At 39.3% G+C, this 19,455-nt stretch overlaps 1 protein-coding gene across 5 annotated transcripts in view; it reads right to left on the bottom strand.

Annotated features, from left to right (window-relative positions):
* Positions 1-19,455, bottom strand: part of smarcd3b (SWI/SNF related, matrix associated, actin dependent regulator of chromatin, subfamily d, member 3b) — a 59,763-nt gene that overhangs the window by 9,060 nt on the left and 31,248 nt on the right. For 2 of the 5 annotated variants that reach the window (XM_047350364.1, XM_047350362.1), the window contains exons 3-9: positions 14,993-15,082; positions 10,580-10,622; positions 6,692-6,814; positions 6,435-6,560; positions 5,819-5,914; positions 865-966; positions 526-687 (exon numbers count right to left, since the gene is read on the bottom strand). In XM_047350364.1, coding sequence (XP_047206320.1) covers positions 526-687; positions 865-966; positions 5,819-5,914; positions 6,435-6,560; positions 6,692-6,814; positions 10,580-10,622; positions 14,993-15,082 — 742 coding nt within the window. The remainder of the gene's footprint in view (positions 1-525; positions 688-864; positions 967-5,818; positions 5,915-6,434; positions 6,561-6,691; positions 6,815-10,579; positions 10,623-14,992; positions 15,083-19,455) is intronic. The other 3 variants (XM_047350363.1, XM_047350366.1, XM_047350365.1) reach the window with 3 other exon arrangements.

Raw genomic sequence — 19,455 nt, 5'->3', positions numbered from 1 at the left:
CCATCCATCCATCCATCCATCCATCCATCCATCCATCCATCCATCCATCCATCCATCCGCTATAAATTCATGGTGAACTTTTCTATTAAAAATCCTAAAAATGGGTTAAAAAGCACTGAAAATGTAGAAATATGAAGTATGTTGGAATATAAATTTCTCATGTAAAAATGTTTAGGAACCCTGGAATATCTCATCTACCGGTAAATGTTTAAACCTTAAATTGAGAAGTTTTATTCCTAAAATTGTCCAAATATTGATAAAGGTACTGTCTTTACCTTGAAATCAAAGTCCCGTAGTCTCTGATGTCCCTGGTTATCCCAACCATAGATACTTGATCCATGTCTTTGGACTCAGATTTTAAAAATTTATTTGATCTTCCATTTTCCTAAAATGTCTCATTCAGCAAGCTACAGTAATTTAAAATCCTCACTCTGTCTTTATTTGTTCTTTGTTTTGGTAAAGCCGCCCAGTTCGTGCTGCTGTTTTTAGCGCCTCAAATGTCTAATTTGCTGTGATTTTGCGTACCTGTTGGAAGTACTTGTCACAGTTGATGTACTCTTTGTCATGCGAGTCCTGCAGCTTGTTGGTCTTCACGTACTGCCAGAGGGCCTGAATGATGCAGGAACGAGTCTGAGTGTGGATGCCGAGCAGGCGCGCCAGGCGGAGGTCCAGCTTAAACTGGGGTGGCTGTAGAAACATTGTGATTAAAACAAACAATCCATGTTTAGATCATTCGTATCAGATCTACCATCCTGTACATATTTGACACCCACTACAAGCTCAGGGGTAAATGTCAGGAGTCTAAAACGTTGTTAACATGAGTTTAATTTGTGCGGAGCGTTCAATGATGGTGTGGCGCCTCACCTGGTAGTCCAGCATCAGCAGCAGGGTGCAGCGCACGCTCACATCTCCCGGTCTCTTCACTTGGAAGCCATCCGTCTCCTGGGTGGTGGTTGTGCGGTGCCACTGTAAGAGCAAGCAGACAATTTCACATCAAGAACAGTTTGAATCCTGCTCTGAAGACACAATGTCTGTTATTTGACTACTAAAACCAACTGGAATCTGTCCCAGACTTAGTATTACTGTAGGTTGCCCTTTTCATTTCTCCTGACAGCTTGAAAAAGGATCACCTTACTTCTCTTTACAACCTCACAGACCCTTAATCATCTTAAAAAATGTTTATTGCATTCTATTTCTTTTAGTTAAGGTTTACAACTTTATCATTACCTCTAAAGCTAAAGTTGACTAACAATTCCTGTAAACTACTGAAGAATCGTTTTATTAAACCTAAATTAAAGTTGATCAGAGTGTCTGGGTCTTTTAATTAGTAATTAATGACTTTCTGTTTCTCTGGGGTTTAAGTATGACGCAATACAGAGGCCTGATCCTCTTAGCCACTCTTCAAACGGAGAAAGGCAAGAACACAGAGGTGTATATGGCTCAGTGGGAAGAGCAGTGGCTGAATATTGTGTGTTCGTTTCCAGCTTCCTCCTGCCACATGTCGATGTGCCTCTGGGCAAGGCACTTAACCTGAACTTGCACACTGATAGAAGTTTGAATGTGTGTGACTGGGTGAATGTGGCTATAGTGTACAGCGCTTTGAGTGACTTGAAAAGGAATATATATAGCATATTCAGTCCATTTAACATTTGTTTTCTTTATAAGTCTGGCACTAGCTCCAAAAAAATATCTTCTAACCCAAACCTTCCCAGATCAGTGAGATCAACAATTAAAAAGCAATAACAGGAGCTCAGATGAACAAGGCTGGAAAAGTTAAGGATGGATATGTGGAAAAATGATTATGTGTTAATAGTGCATGGCATCGTGAACTCTGAATGAAATACTGGTACTTAATTCTTTTTTTTTAACATAAACATCTGCCAGAATCTTCAGAAAAAGTGAAAATGGGTCATTAAATAGTCTTACAGCTGGACAAAAATCTAACATCTAATCAAATAAACACAGAAATGTTTCGACAGACAAAAAAAAAAATCAACCTTCCTCCTTTGGACCTCAGTCTGCAGACCTGAAACCTGTAGAAAACCTGTGAGGGGAGCTGAAAAGGAGCGCATTAAAGAGGACTCTGGACTCATTCTCCACCCTTATTAAGGGCTGTCCTACTGGTAAAAGGGATATTAACAGCAAGTAAGCCAATTAGTGGAAGACCAGGGGTTTTGTTAAAATAAGAAAATGTTTTTCTTAACATGGCATTTTCCCAAGGGAATAAACACACTCAAACTCAAGGTTAGATTTTTTTAAAGTTTTTCAAAGTGTGATCATACAACTGCAATCAAAGATAAATTTATCAGAAAGCATTTTAAACATCTTTACCAGGGGTGCCAGTAATTCCAGGAGTTGCAGTATTTAGTCTAATTCTGACTCCTTCTATGTCAAAAACCTTCAAAGTTTTCAGACCTTTTAGGATAAATATAAACTGCCTGGCCCAAAAAAAAGTGACCACCTGGACGTAATGAAGCAAGTAGGTCCGGACCTCCTATTGGATAATTACTGCATGGGTGATTATCTTTAATGCAGGTGGAAAGATGCACCCATCGTGCCTACTGTACAAGCCTGTGGGGGCAGTGCAATGATCTGGGGTTCCTGCAGTTGGTTGGGTCTAAGTTCAGAAACATTATGAACCCAAAGAATGAGATCAGCTGACTACCTGAATATACAGAATGACCAGGTTATTTAATCAGTGGATTTTTTCTGTCCTTAATAGCGCGGGCATATTCCAAGATGACAATGCCAGGATTCATCGGACTGAATTGTGACAGAGTGGTTCAGAGAGCATGAGAGATCATTCTCACTCATGGATCGGCCACCACAGAGTCCAGACCTTAACTCCATTGAGAATCTTTGGGATGTGCTGGTGAAGGCTTTGAGCAGCAGTCAGACTCTACTATCATCAATGCAAGATCTTGGTGAAAAATGAATGCATCACTGGGTGGAAATAAATCTTGCGACATTGCAGAAGCTTATCGAAACAATGCCACAGCGAATGCGAGCCGTAATCAGTGTGTGTGACCTGTTTTTGGTGGTGACTTATTTTTCGGGCCAGGCAGTATATAAGCAGCTACAACACAGTGGAAAGTTTTCACCATTATAAGATGACGTGTCCAGCACTGATCTTGACAGGCAGCTTGTTTGGTAAAAGGTTAAATATCTCTAAAGCAGTCATGCACAGCATGAAGAAAAAACACAATATAGCAGAAGTTTAACCAGGATTTTATGTCCTCCAGCAAAACAGGTTTATGAATCTGGTTTTAGGGGGTTTGTTTTTGCCTCACAGCCCAAAAAATAGAAATTAGATGAAAGTGTGTTTGCAGGGAACTCAGGATAAATCAAGTGCAGAAAACTAATAATAAAGAGATTTCATTAAGATTCAGTTTCATCTTTCTTTTCTGTCTAAATCCAGATGTTATTAAAACAGTTTTAGATTCATTTTAAAGCATAAAACAAAATAAAAACCATGCAGCCCATTGGCAAGCAGTATTTCTCCACATTTTTCCTTCAACCAATGGCTGAGTCTCTTAGAACAGATTTAACACTGAATGCACCTCAAGGTAGGGATGAAATTCCTTTGACTGAAAATCACTTAAAGAGAAGCACCTGAGTGCTGGGTTGATAACAAAAAAAGAACCTTGAGAGACCGTCATTTTCACTCTGAAACTCCTGAAGTAGATTTGTTTTTTATTGTTTAACGTCGGCTCACTTTTATGGAGCTGTATAGTGAAGGGCAGCTGCTGGTTCTTTATAATGACCAAGCAGCCATTTTCTCCATCTTGGATATTGAAACAACCTGCATTCTGAAGAAGGCAGGCGGCCCGCTCTACCTCTTATTCTGCTTCATTTCCCATTTAACCAACGAGGAGCAGGACCAGGAGCAGGCAAGATGGGATCATTGTTCCTCAACATTTACCAAGACATGGCAAAATGGGAATTTTCAATGAAGGAAACTATCATTGACCTTGACTACATGGGGTGGAAAGTCCAATTCAGTGATTAATGCAGCACAGATAAGCTGTCTTTCGGTAATTGAAAAAGTTCTTCAAGAAGCTGTGAACGTGGCCCAAATGGAGCAAAAGGAGAATTTAAAGCTAATGTACGGCTAACCTGCTATTGGTTCAAGAAAAAGTTCACATTTTCATATTCTCACAAAAAGGTAATACTGCAGAAAAGACATGACTTGTACACACATAATTTCTGTCATATTCAGGATTGTGCGATGGATTTTTGAATTGGAGCGTTCTCAAAAATGTTCGAGTCTCGAGTGTCTAATGACTGAAATTAAATTCTCTCATCGGATGCGTCGCATTTTCTCTGCCTACGGTAAAAATTGTCATATCCCTTTAACTTTTTAAACTTATTTTCACATTACAACACCTTACAAGAGATTTTAGGTGATAGTCTGTCACTCATCTATAAGATGATGTAGGGATGGATGGATTTGAGTGCTTATCTATGAAAAGTAAAACTTTCTTGTAATGTTTTGAAATGTTTTATCTCAGGCTTCCTGAAGATCTTTTAACTAACTTTCTGTCCAGTTCCTTCAATGTTTTTTTTGGTTGGGGGGGAACTAGTTTTAAATCCTGCCTGTCACAAAGTAACAATTTGCTCCTATTTCTTTGTAAAAATATAAAGATAACTTAAAAATGACCACAGATGATCAACTAAAGAGCAACTGCAAGATTTTTCACTCCTATTTCTTAAACATATGACCCAAAACAACATCTGTTGATCTCCAATTATGTAATTTATTTAAGCACACAGAATAGGCCGTTCTGCTGAGAAACCATAAATGGAACATTTTCAAAAAGCAGTCAAAATCCCCCTAAACTTTTTAAAGACCTTTAGGAAACCTGGAGGATTTATCAAGACCACTTTAAAGTATTACAATACTTCTGGACATCGTTGTGTGAACCATGTCTTGTGTATCGTTTAATTTCAAAGTCAGCATCAGTAAAGTGAGACAACAACCATCCAGGTTGACGTTCAACCACATGTCCTTGGTTTCACATTTATAAGCAAAGTGAAACAGCAATAAGTTGTGGTTTTAAGGAGGTGTTATGAGCAGAACTATTTCTTGACTTCCTTGAGCCTCTGCTGGCAGCCTTGTAGTGTCAGGCAGACCACCTTCTTTCTATACTTTCAGTTAACACATGAGAATTGTGTCAGTTTTCCAGAGTTTATTCCTGGCAAGTAGCTGAGCGAGTCGGTGCCGTAGACGTTCCATCGTGACTCATTTTTAAGTAAAACAGAGTCCTGTTTTGCAGTAGTTGACTTCTTCCAACAGACGAGTAAAATATTTGGTGTGGAAAATATTGAGTTTTAGCTTGACATTACTGTTAAAGCACAGATTGTGCTAATGCTGCCTGACTGGGTCCCTTACGGTTAGATCAGATGGGGTGAACATGTTAATCTCTGGCTTGTTGCCATTATCGTTTAATAGAGAAATAAAAAAAACAAGCAATAAAGTAATAGGGGCGTTGCTTTGACGGCACTGTAAAAGGACAGAAAAGGGTTTATTTTTTTAAAGAACTTTCCTCAAGAAGCTGTAAAACTTATTTTTTTCAAAGCTCTCTTAATTTTTCAGTGAGTGTTTTTGCTGAAATGACAGATTCATCAGAAGGTTAACATCTGCTTTTTTTGTTATTTTTTTCCATTGTACTCTAAACCAGTAAATGAACATGCTGTTTATTAGTTAGTTTTGTCAAAAATGTCAGATCTTTACAATCACTTTGAGTGCAGATAAAGAAGTGATCACATGCATGATCTTCCTTTTGGGCGCTGTAAAGACACCCTGATTCTTGCTGACCTCAACCAGGTGGTTGTCCGGACCATACAGCTCTTTGTCCAGCTCGATCACAAGGCTCTTGAAAAATGAAGAAAACTTCTTTTTCTGCTTCCCCGGCTGCAGGACAAACAGACGGAGGTAGTCGGTTAATCTTCAGGATCTTAAAATTGACTAAATGCACTCGTCACATCTGTGCTTTAAGCATCATTACTTGAGAGAAACCACAAGGTCCTGTGTGAGATCAGAATGAAAATAAGACAGCAGTCGTTCTCATGGTCCACTTCCTCTGAGCTTCACTAAAAATGTTTGTGGGTTTTAAAACATAGAGCTTTCCACTGCTGCAAATGTCAGAGATTATGGCACATGACCAATCATTTTGCCCTTCATCTTAAAACACTCTTCTCATCACTTTGTCATTTTATACTCTGAACCAATACAAAGTCATTTCCGTACATCATTATAAACTGTAACTGAGGCCCAAGGAGAGCCCAGAAGAGCTCTTAGTTTAAATAACAGCACGGTTTTTACAACTAAATTCAGATTTAAATCTTGTATATGATAAGCAGCCATTTGACCCACAAATTAATTTGTGTGGATAAAAGAAAAGTCTAACACCAATACAATACATAAAACTCACATCATCCAGCAGCTTCCCCTCTACCCTCAGCTCCCATGATGCAATGCTGCCATCTGAGTCGTCAGCATCAGGACGAGCTGGGTTGAACGTGTTGGAAATATAGAGCCTTAGTTTACGCTTTTGCTGCTGACACAAGGGCACAATCAGGAGCCCAGATTAGTATCAAATAAAACTAAATCACAATTGAAAATTGAGGTTTGCCATAAATGGATGAAAAAACTGAAAGGGGTAAATTTGAGAGGATTATTTTTCTTTACCTTCATTGGTCTCTTCAGTGCTTCCTGGATGTCCACGCGTTTACGCATAATGGTTTGGTCCAGTTTGCGCTCAAAAGCCAGTAGATCCATGTAGGCTTGAGATTCAGGTACCAGTTCACGGATCTGCTCAGGGGAAAGAATTGTGAAATTTGAATAAAACAACATTTTACACAATTAATTGAAAAGTGGAAGATTCTTCAAATATGTAATTATTGTGAAAAATATTAAGCAAACAAGCCGTCCTTTATGGGATTCGCATGATGTTTAGCGCAATTCTGTGTCCCTGTAACAAATAGGCCTTCGTTACAGAGACATGGTAATTCGTGCAGCACTTTATGAACACCCCAGCACTTTATTAATAGCGCTTTAACTAGCACTTTATTTAGATGGATGATGATACTTGGTAAACTTCCCTGTGAGGTAATAATGGTTTAGTCCTTTATCAGCTGAGTCTATTTAAGGCTGCCATTTGTCAGTAGAACAGTGTTTTTCAACCCTGGTCCTCAAGGCAAACTGTCCTGCATGTTTTAGATGTTTCACTGGGTCAGCACACCACATTTCAATTGATTGCTGATTAACAGGCTTTTGCTGAACTGCTGCAATCATCTGAATCAGGTGTGTTAAAGCAGAGAAACATCTGAAACATGCAGGGCAGTGTGCCTTGAGGTCCAGGTTTGAAAAATAAAGCTAAATGAGATTTTTGTTGCTGATGGAAGGCATGACATGCCTTTAATTGTCCACTAAATTGTGCCAAATGTGGACAAATAAATACCACCAAACTCTGCCTCAGCCTTCATCTCCACTACAAATCCAACCGCAAAACGGCGCCTTGTTACAGTCCCCTTAAATAATGTTGGAAAATACATTTTATTCCTTTTTTCTTGTTAAAAAGGAGCAGAAGATGTTAGCTAAACGAGCTAAAAATGGTAACTAAATGCTGTAATATCTTATTATTTGTTGAAAAACTGGACTGACAATTAGCTAATATGTAATATGTAATCCAATTTGACTTATGATTTGGGGTTGTTTGGTTTTTTCTTATGTTTTTCACAGTTAAGGTTTTGACTCGTTCTTTTGTTATTATTCTTCTTAGATTTTGAATCATGCTTCTGTTATTTTCCTGGTCATGCTTTAGTTTTGTCGTCTTGTTCATGTTTTGTCAAGTTTGGTTTTGTTTGTTTATTAGAGTCTGTGTTTTTGCCGCAGCCACGTTTTGTTCTGTCTGTCAATTAAGTTTATTCGGTTCACCTGTCCAAGTTAATCTGTCTCCTTGCTCCACCTGGTTTTCACTCCATATATACACTCCTGTTCAGTTGTACATCGTGGAAACATCTCTCATTCTCATGTCTTGTTCTCATGCTCATGTCTAGTTTTCATGCTCATGTCTTGTTTTTTGATCATGCCATGCCTGTCTAGCCTGCCCGTTTGTTTTGTTCCTGCCTCCTGTAGTGAGTGAGTTTTTTTGTTATTAAATCTTTTGCACTTACCGTCATTCTGCCTTCTGGTCTGCATTCTGGTGTCCTGTATCTCACAGGCCATAACAATGACCAATGTTAACACAATGATGATGGACAACTGCCTTATTGTATGTTTTAAACAATTTTTTAGGTCCTCTTTCTCCAATTTCTTCTTTTAGAGGCTCATTCTTACATTAGCTAAAATGTGTTAGCTAGTATAGCCTTGCTAACTCAAAAATGTTGCTAGGTTTAGTAAGCTGAGGTTTAGGCCCTTATGTTTCAATTTATCAGTTTATGTGCTCTAATGTTGGAATAAACATGGCATTTTGTCTAAAGCGATATCTATAGATATGTATATATCTATAGATAACAACGCTTTAGCTAGCATGTCTTAGCTAATACAAGTGTAACTGAATATCACAAACAACACTAACAAATATGCGGTTTATGTAATTAATTTACGGTATGTTATTAAACAGATTTTTGGAAAAAAAAAACATGTCCTTCTTACATTAGCTAATATGTGTTAGCTAATATAGTCAAAAATGTCATTCTCTTTAGCATGGTTACCTTATATGGCTAAAGCTAAAGAATGTTGCTGTGTTTAGGGCAAAACTTGATCTATGAAGCACAAGAGATGCAGCTGATTTAGAGCAAATGGTTTGTAAGGTAATGTTAGGACTCTGTAGAAATCATGCTAAAGTGGCTAAAGGAAAGGAAATCATTACCCAAGACAAGATTATAACCTTAGACTGCAGTGACATTTCAAAAAAAGTAAAGGGACTTTTAGGAACACATTCTGAGGTCTCATCAGACAAAAGTTAAAACTTTTAGGAGGTATGCATATTGTTACAAATGACACCATGATGGTTTTAGACCTTGACCCCTTGCTTTAATTGATGAAAATAATTATTCTGTTCTCCAACCAGAAAGACCTAAAGGAGAATGTACGGCCATCAGTTTGTCACCGTAAGCTCAAAAGTACTTGGGTTATGCAGCAGGAGAATGACTCAGAAGCACACACTATCAAATTCCCCTCAGAATAGCTCAAAAAATAACAAAAAACCAAATTACGGTTTTGGAGCAGCTTAGTCAAAGACCGGACTTTTATCAAATTGATATGCTGCGGTATGATCTTAAACATGTTCAAAAATCCTCCAGTGGGACTGAAATAAAACAATTCTGCAAAGAAGAGGGGGCTAAAACATTTCCACTGTGATGTAAGACACTCATTGCCAGTTTTTACAAACAATGAGAGCTGTGGCTGCCAAGGGTGGGACACCAGTAATCTTTTTGTTTTGGTTTTACATAGAGCCATGTTGGGTTGGATAACTTTTTTCTTGATAAATTAAATCATCATTTAAAAAATGATATTGTATTTACTTGAGGTATCTTTGTTTGATATGAGAGTGTGTTAGATTATCTCAAACATTTTAACAAGTGTGCCAAAAAGAAAATCTGAAGAAATATGCAAGCAAGCAAACACCTCTGCACTTCTCTGTGGTATAAATGAGATAACATTTCCTTGCAGTAGCAACATAAGCTGGAGTTAAAATTAAATATTTTACTAACTTAAAACCACAGCTCTGTCCATCATTACTGGGGGCTACACAGCATCCACCAGGTGATCAGAATGAGATGCAGACTGTGCAGTCAAATAGCCAGAACTCAAGCATTAACATACTGATGAAAGTCCTCACAGCATCAAGGGCTGCTGCTGCTGCTCACCAAACTGTGCACACACACTCCTCCAGCTCCCGATCCTCCCTCCCTGCTGCTTCTTTTATGTTTTCCTGCCTTCATTGTTCCCTCTCATTCCTTCTTTATCTACCGGGCCGAGACGCCGAGCTGGTGGAGGAGTTTAGCAGACATTACCCATGCCTGACTAATTGTCAGGAGTGCCGCTCCATGCCATGCCACGCTAGCCGTTATCTCTCTGTCTGGGTAATGTCAGAGGGGTTTAAGACTTGAGCCTGCACGTTCATAGTCCAACAGACCTCTGCACATTTAGCAGCATGGATGGGCGGCCAGAACTTACGTAGTTGACGGGAAAACTGAGAGCACAGGATGAAAATGCCCACCTCAAATGATACACACTCACCTGTGGGAACATGATTCATCTGCTGCCTCTTTCACTTCTTCATATGTTTGGATTTAAGGCCGACAACTACAGTGTAAATCAATGAGCACCCATCCGTATAACATGATAAAACCCTGAAGAAAACTTCTCATCACTCCGCCCGTCCTCTCTCTTCTCATTTTGGGAAATAACAAATAATGATCCGGCCCTCTGCACTTTCCAAGAAACCTTGGCCATCAAAAAGCAATCAGGATAATTTTCTTTTCTTTTGCTTTACACACAAAAGATAAAAAGACAAACAGACAGAAAAAAATAACAGAACAACAAAGGTAAATATATATCCAGCCTCACCCTTTGCGGAAGAATCTTGTCTGCCATTTTCCTTCTCTTAGCACTAGAGACAGGGAGAGAAAGACAGAGAGAAAGAGGAAAAAGAGAGCATGTTACTATGGTGACTGATAGCGTAGCACCCAGGCCATCTGCTAAAATGCTGGGCCATATCCAGCACCCCAGCATCCCAGCTGTGTGTGTGTGTGTGTGTGTGTGCTCGCTCACTAAAAATTCGGCCGTCCACCTGGGGAGCGAGAGCCTCTAACAGCCCAAAAAGTCTCACATCACACATCTCTCACCTGATACGTATTCATGACAACTCATACAGACAGATGTACAACACACTGCAGAATCACTGATGCTGCAGGACGTGGACGGTGACGGGATGTGTGTTCGAAAGCTTTTAAGGAATGCAGAGTCTCCGCTGTTTTCACCACAGAGGATATGTGTGTGTGTACGCTCACTGATTTATTAATTTCAGGCATGGGGTTTGTTTTGTTATAACTTACCGAGAATGGGAAAGGAACACAAAATAAATCTGCTTAACTGATGCACTTTAAAAATACAAAACAAAACTAGTTATACTACAGTTTCCTTTGCTTGCTAAAAAAGACATCTGTGGGCACCTTGATACATGTATAGGCAGCGCAGCTCATGCAAGTTGTTGGTGTCTGCAAAAAGACAGCATCTAATAACAACTAGGTAGCACGACACTGCAAAAACAGCAAATCAGAATAACTCGTCATCTCAAGATGAACTAAACCTATCTTTATCGCTGCAGATATAACCTTTCTGTGAAGCTGCATACTTTATACAGTGGCTTGTAAAAGTATTCACACCTCTTGACCTTTTTCACAATTCATTTTACACCAACACAAAGTAGTGCATATATGTGAAATGGATGGAAAATCATCCGCAGTTTTCGAAATGTTTCACCCAAATATTTCACCCACAAAAGTGCAGTGTGCATCTTTATATACCCTGTTCATTCTAATTCCCTTAAATAACATCCAGTACAACCTATTGCAAATAAAACGAGTCCATCTGTTTGTAACTTAATTGCAGGTGTTAGAAAACATTAGTGAACCAACAGCATCATGAAAAACAAGGGACACAGCAGTCAGGTCGGTGAGAAAGGTGTAGAGAAGTTTAAAGCAGGCTTAGGTTATAAAGCTTTAAACATCCCACACATCACCATCATCTGAAAATGGAACGAGTATGGCACAAGTGGCCGTCCATCTACAGTAAAATGACAAGTCAGGATATCACAGCAGTAGCCAGTAGACTTGTGGTAACTCTGGATGAGCTGTAGAGATAAGTTTAGGTGGGGAAACTATTGACAATTACTTGTGCACTTCACAAATCTGGCCTGTATGGAAGAGAGTCAAGGAGAAAGTGAAACTAAATCCCATTTTCAGTTTGCCTCAAGCCATGTAGGGGAAACAGCAAACATGGAAGAAGGTGTTCTGGTCAGATGGCACCAAAGTTGAACGTTTTGGGCTACCATGCTGTTTGGATTCTTTTTTTCAGTAGGGACAAGGAAGCACATCAGAGTAAATGGGAAGATAGATAGAGCTAAACACACGGTAATCCTTGAGGAAAACCAGTTAGAGGGTGCCAAAGACATGAGACCTGGGTGGAGGTTCACCTTTCAGCAGGAAAACAGCTCTAATCATGCAGAAAGAACTGCAGTGGAATGGTTTAGATTAAAGTATATGTATTTGTACCAATGGTCTAATCAATGTACAGAGACCTAAATGTAACTGGAAATGTGAGGCAAGACTTGAAGATTGATGGCAGATCCAATATAACTGAGCCAGAGCTATTTTGCAAAGAAGAATTGGTGAAAATGTTTAATATGTAGATGTCTAAAGGTAGAGGCATACCCCAAAACTCTTGCAGCTGTAACTGCAGCAAAAGACTTAATACAAATGCACACCACACTTTTCAGAATTTAAATAGCAAAACATTTTGAAAACAACATATCAGTTTCCTTTCACTTCACAATTATGCATCAATCTGTGTTGGTATTTTACATAAAGCCCCATTAAAATGTATTAAGCTTGTGGCTGTACTGTTATATAAAACAACGTCTAAAGGGGATAAATAATTTGCAAGCCACTGTACAAAGCCAACCCGCAGTGATGGTAAAAAGTTAACTAGTAGTAAAGTTTTAAGCATCAGCACACAACAGAACTATGGCGATGCTTAATAAGTAAATCAATAGTTTACCTTCGATAAGCAATAATGCATAAAATATTACAGCATGTTATGATTTATTTAACAGTTATTATGCAAATATGCAGAAGCAGTGTCTAACAAACCCACAGGGACACCAACCTGAGAGGGTGAGTAGCAGATAGGAATTGCTGATCATATGCGTTTGTTTGATTGATTGAGTGAATATCAGTAGCTGTGATTACCACTATAGGGGTAGTTATCCAAAATAACTACAGCTTATATTGGATAGAGTAAATCTGGCTATAATAAATTTTATATTTAAAGATTAGAAATTAAAAATAGCCCAATCACATGTCAGGTTATTGTTGGGAAATGTGGTTTTAGAAGCTGCTAAATTAGCGGGAAAAACTACTTTCCACACATCAGTGGCGGTTCTTGCAAAAGTGCACAAATCACGTAAAATGGTCTCCCTTTCTCAGCAGCATGCAGGTGGTGCCAGCTCTCCACTGACTGCACATGCATGAAAGAAATAGTAAACTGACAGATAATTTCATTAATTTTTTATGCTGCTTTTGCAGCACCCTTTCTAATGCCACCTTGGGCAACTGCCCATATGACATATATCAATAAAAACCACTGGCATTCATTTTTACAAACACTGCATCTGCAGCTTACATTTTGTTAAATAATGACATTGTATAATATAACATCAATATTGCTTATCTATTTAGCAGACTTTTAGAACATATTTATTCAAAAAAAGGTACAAAGTCAAAAACGTTTTTTTGAAAAAAGTATTAAATATATACAATACCTCCATAATTTGTGAGTGAGCTCATTTTATTTCTTGCTAAAGGTCACCCCCTACCCTTACGTTCTTTGAATTTGACCTTGGCTGCTTTTAAACTGATTTTCTATCTTGATACTTGACTCTAAAAACATGGTTGTTTTTCCAAATGTTGGTAGACCTATGCCTCTAATTTTGTTCCATCGTGATTCTTAACACATTTAAATGGTAATAGATTCATAATAATCTACAGCTGATAGATGGGAAGTTATAAAAATAAATGTAGCCTGCACAGAGAGCAACTGAAACATCAGTCATTAAATTTTACGATATTTAAATCAAAGTGTTCAAGAAACAGGTGAACAACTTTGCTTCAAGTTCTAGGAGCACACAATTTATTGGACAAACAGTTAAATACGCTATTAGCTGAATCATCATCGAGTCATATCAAATCAGAGCGTGAACATGCTATAACGTTAGCCTAGCACTTCTGCAAACAGCCCTGCATGAAAATATCATTAGCAGGAGTGAGACACTAAAGACTATAGGCTTTAGCTTCATGTGTCGAGTCAAATAAGTTTTGAAACAAATGGTAAAGCTATGCACATTGTAAGTGACATGTTGTTATAGCCACTTTGTTACCATAGTTAACGTGTTGGAGTTGCATTCTGAGGCTGACTTGCAGAGACATCAGTTGGGACAAAATATCGGTCACGGTCAGGAAAAATGAACACTACAGCGTCCAGAATGTCACGGATGACGGAGGTACGTTGAACACAATCACAATACTAATGTAGTGTGTTCTATTATTGCACTTTATTGCTACTAAGTTTTCACTTATATTCATAATATTAACTTTAATATAGTATCAGATCCGGACTCAGTATTGGCAAATGCCTAATCCTAAATCCCTTGGATTGGTATCAGGGACCAAAAATCTTGACCAGAACATCCTTCATTTTGATTATTACATAAATTCTCAAAAATCTAATCAAAATCGGGAAATATTAAATATTATAACTATTACAATTACACAATATACTACACCAAAAATGCTTTGTACTTTTCGGGGGCTCAGAAACTTTTTTTTTCGCAACGCAGATTTTATTTACATTTTTTTTGTCAGAGAGCACTGCAGCACTACGTGAAGCAGTAGTTCTATCAGCATGCCAAATACTACAACAAGCCCACTGCAGGGAGAATTATATTATCCAGAAGGGAATTAAAAAAGGAAACACAAACAATTTGCTAATTTACACTGCCTGAATAGGAGGCTGGTCCCATCATGCCATGCTCCAGGCCAAGGCATGCACTACTACAGTTTAAAAGGGGGTGCCCTCTCAACCTGCACGTGCGTTTGGCCAGACTACTTCATTCATGGGGGTTGCTGGGCTCAGGTAAGTGGCTAAAAAACGCCAAAGTCATCAAAAGAAAGAAAAGGGGCATGCAGCAGAATAAACTCCTACTTTGATCCAAGCGTGGGATCTGATTGGGGCTCTCTCATGTCCATCTGCCTCGCTGGCATCTCGCTGGCTCCGGGAAATCCGACTGGCTTCCTATGAATTGGTGAGGATTCGAAGGTTGTCCGATTAGTGTTATGGCGAGAAACACATTTACTCATAGAGGGGAAACACCTGTCGGCTTATTATTATTTTTTTATATCTGTATATGTTGGACATGTGTGAAGTTCAAGGGTCTGTTAGTAGGTGTAAACTTTACGACGGGGACAAGGCCAGGCACTGTGATGGGAGAGTAACTGTGTCCATGCTCGTGCAGCGGAGGAGGACCTGGGAGGCGTCCTGCTCGTCTGAGGGACACGCTCATTCAGCGGTGTTTCTCAGTGAACCAAAACAACCATGCTTCACACACAGAGACAGACAATACACTGATAGAGACAAACACTGAGTGTGGAGATCACAGGGAGGAGGGTGAATTAGAGCAGAAAGTTTCCCTCTGGTTCGGCTCATTTCTTAAAGTCAGCTTGATGCAGTGATGAACATGTGGTGCAGATGAAGACATCATGCATACTTTAGCAGAAAGAGTGAACCTCTCAGAACACTACAGCTGCAGAAAAACAACCACCTGTACATATAACTCAACGGTTTGTAACATACTGGGAGTCTAAACTTACTACTAGTTGAAAACCTTGGGAAAAACACACAACCCCTTACATTTTCTGGGAATAAATACAGTAGAAATAGGTGTCCTGAAGTGACATTTTCATGGACAAATGTATTCAGCATCATTATTTCCTAGCAGCCTCTGCTTTACAGTATACTGCATTCAGAGGAAATTGTTTGCCAAAATTATTTTAAAATGACTTTATGCAGAAACACATTCGTCAGTATGTTTAAGTTTGCACACATTGAAAAGAATGTCCTTAATTTTAATCATTTCTAATACGTTTTTTTAAGGTGGAAGGTCTCTTATCCTTACAGGGTCAAAATTATACATACAAGGTAACATTTATGCATACACCCACACTAACATTTTTTATAAATGTCCATCAGGACCACACATGTCTTTTATCCATCATCAGGCTTCAGTCATAATACTGGCTGCATGTTTGACTGGTCGGTTTCATGACCCATACCAGCTTTAAGGTATGGTCCAATAATGTTCAACAGGATTAAGGCCCAGACTTTGGGAAGATAGTTCCAGAACCTTGGTTGATCCATTCCCAAAATGTGTTATGAAGTGTTTCAGGGATCACTGTCCTGTTGAAATCCCAAACTTCTTAAGGTTTTACTCATCTTCCCATCCACCCAAACATTGGTCAGGGGATTCAAGAACAATGCAGAACAACCAAGACTCCAGCAAACCTAGTTTTCAAAACTACTGAAGAAGTAGCATTATTATAGTTCTCAAAGAAACCAGTTTTAAAATCACAAATCAGACATAAAATTATGATCACCTGCCTCATACCCGTGTTTCAGTACCAAAAGAACCATGACCCGTCAAGGCTTTTAAATTCTCCATAGATCTAGCCTTTTTTTCCCCTAAGATGTTCAAGGGAATTTGGAGGCCAAGTTTAAACTTATTGTGGCCCTCAAACAATTTTTTAGCATTTTTTTTCTTGTATCAGAATGTTTAATCCTTCCGATTCCACAGCCATCAGAGAATGGTCTGCAGCAATGCTTAAGCTGGTGGTAAGTCTCAAATAAACATCCACATGAATGACAGGAGTCAAGGCATCACACTGTCTCCACCTGCTTGCCCTCCTTCCACAAAGCAGTGTTCTACCAAACCCTGGTCTTAAGGGCCCTTCGTACTGCACCAAATTTAAATGAATGGGTCATTGACATGTTTCTGCAGAACCTGCAGGCATACTGAGGTAATATGGCCATTTGAATCAGTTGAGGTGAAGCAGGGCAACATTTGAAACATGCATGAAAGTGGCCCCTGAGGACCGGGGCTGGGGGTCACTGCGTCTTGGTGCCAGGACTCCCCCATGGAGGAGAAATAAATGAATTCGGTCAGACATATGATGAAAAAGAAATGTAAATTTGAACCCGATCACCTTTCTCCATAGCTCATGTGCCCAGGTTTGCTGTTTTCAGTGGTGTGCTGAGGTGTGCATGTAGCCCATTATGCACCAAACTGATATGCATTGTGCATTTTGACACTGTTCTATCAGAACCAGTATTTACGCCTTGGACCATTTCAGCTACGTTTGCTTGTCTATTTGATTGAGTCAGCCCTTGCTTCTCATTTATACAATAAAATAAACCTTTATTTATAAAGCACTTTAAAAACAACACAGATGAACAAAGTGCTGTACACTGATAGCAGAACAAAGTAAATCACAAAAACTTCAAAGTTCCAGCAAGCATAAAATCAATAAAAACAGCAACAATAATGACCAGTTAATAAAACAATAAAAGCCAAAATCTTAAACTGAGTTAAAAGCCAAAGAAAAAAAAGTGTTTTAAAAGGAGATTTAAAACAAGGAAATGAGTTCGACTTGTCTGATTTGCAAAGGCAGGTCCACAGTTTGGAGACAGCGACTGAACACCTCTCAGCCTCCTTTGACTTTGGGACGACCAACAGTAAGTGATCTGCCGACCTGGGAGAGCGTGAGGTAGTATTCAGCTGGATCCGGTCACACAGATACTGAGGGGCGAGACCATGTAAACATTTAAAAACAAATAAAAGAACTCTAAACTCCATCCGGAAACGAACTGGAAGCCAATGTAGTGATGCCAAAACAGGAGTGATGCGGTTTTGTTTTTTAGTATCAGTTAAAGAGTGTGCAGCAGCATTTTGAACCAGTTGAAGTCGATTAATTAATGACTGGCTCAGTCCAACATAAAGAGCACTGCAGTAATCTAAACAAGTTGTAATAAAAAGCATTAAATAACTCTCAAAATAATGTTAAACAACACCTCAGTGTTTTGTTTATCATAATGCAAAACATTTAGCGACATCCATACTTTGATTTCTGCAATACATTCCTGAAGGTGATTTACAGAGTACTGCTTTTTCTGTCTGTTGTAGTGACATAAATTTTGGTGTCATCAGCATGAAATGTAAAGCAATACCATATTTCTGTAGAACTGATCCGAGAAGTAAATAAAAAGAACAGAGAAGAGGGCCAAATATAGAGGCCTGAGGTACTCCACATGTAATAGGCACTACAGAGGACAGCACACAAAAACATCTCTCCATTAAATAAGATATGAACCACTCTAGAGCAACACTGTGTCGTTGTATTATTGACCCTTTCGCTGGTTCACCACCATTCCATACATAAACCATTTTGGTAGACACTGACCACAGCAGGCTGTGAACACTCCACAAGAGCTGCAGCTTTGGAGATGCTCTGACCCAGTCGTCTAACACCTTGGTTCAAAACTTGTGAAACCCACTCAAATCTTTATGTTGCCCATTTTCCCTGCTTCTAACACATCATCCTTGAGGACAAAACGTTAATTTGCTGCAAAATATATTACACCCAATAACAATTATTTTGTGTTATTCACTTCATCCCTCTGTGGGTTTAATGTTAAGCCTAATACGCCTATAGCCATGGGCTGAGAAGGTGCAAAAATGTTCCACAATCGTCATCTCTGAGTTCGACTGAAATCTGCAGCTGCTGTCATGTCTAATGGAGAAAGGTTTTATGGTCATATAAGACAAAGGTTGAGGTGTTTGGACACAGTGGTAAGAAGTACATTGTAAACCATGGCAATAAGCGATTTAAAGAATTAATTTAAGGTAAATCCAACAAAGCACCAAATTCCCAGACCAAATATTTACACCACAAAGCCAACTGGGGTAAAATGCTTCTTTCAGCAGAAGCTTTGCTTCTAGCTGCAGAGCGCAGCTCAGACCCAGAGGGCTCAGTGACATTGCAAACACAGGTGGTCCGCCCTCCGCTGGCCGCAGCGTGGGGTCTGAACTGCACGGTGGAGGAGGAGCACCAACCTGCTTGCCAGCAGACACACACTGTCTAAGAGACAAACGACACAAAGACACCTGAACAGGTCACATTGGCGCATCGATCAGAGAGTCGGCAGCCAGACAGGCTGCTCTGGGGGTTGAAGCCCAGACGCGGAACAACACTTCCTCTGAAATGTTCGACAAGCCTGCTTAATTGTAAGTGGATCAATCAGGCTGCAGATAGCGAGAGAATGAAACGGAGAGCTGTGCTTATTGATTGCCTTTCTAATGACCACACCTGACACACTTGTCTCCTTACACACATCCACTAGCTCTATGTGTGTCTGTTTAAGCATACAGATGTTCAGGTGTTAGACAAAATAAAACCTGCAGACAGCTTTGTGTAAGCCACCTCAATGTGATGGAAAAGTGGGATAAAAAACAAATCCCTTTCGAGACACATGAAGTTCAAATGATCATGCATGGCAGGAAAACGAAGAACAAAGCAGTGAGCAAGGCAAAATAAGGCAAGATAATAAGTGGGAGA

The sequence above is a fragment of the Girardinichthys multiradiatus genome, chromosome 21, assembly GCF_021462225.1.
Source record: "Girardinichthys multiradiatus isolate DD_20200921_A chromosome 21, DD_fGirMul_XY1, whole genome shotgun sequence".
Lineage (NCBI taxonomy): Eukaryota > Metazoa > Chordata > Actinopteri > Cyprinodontiformes > Goodeidae > Girardinichthys > Girardinichthys multiradiatus.
Note: the sequence above shows the minus strand (reverse complement) of the source record. Positions and strands in the feature narration are given on the sequence as shown.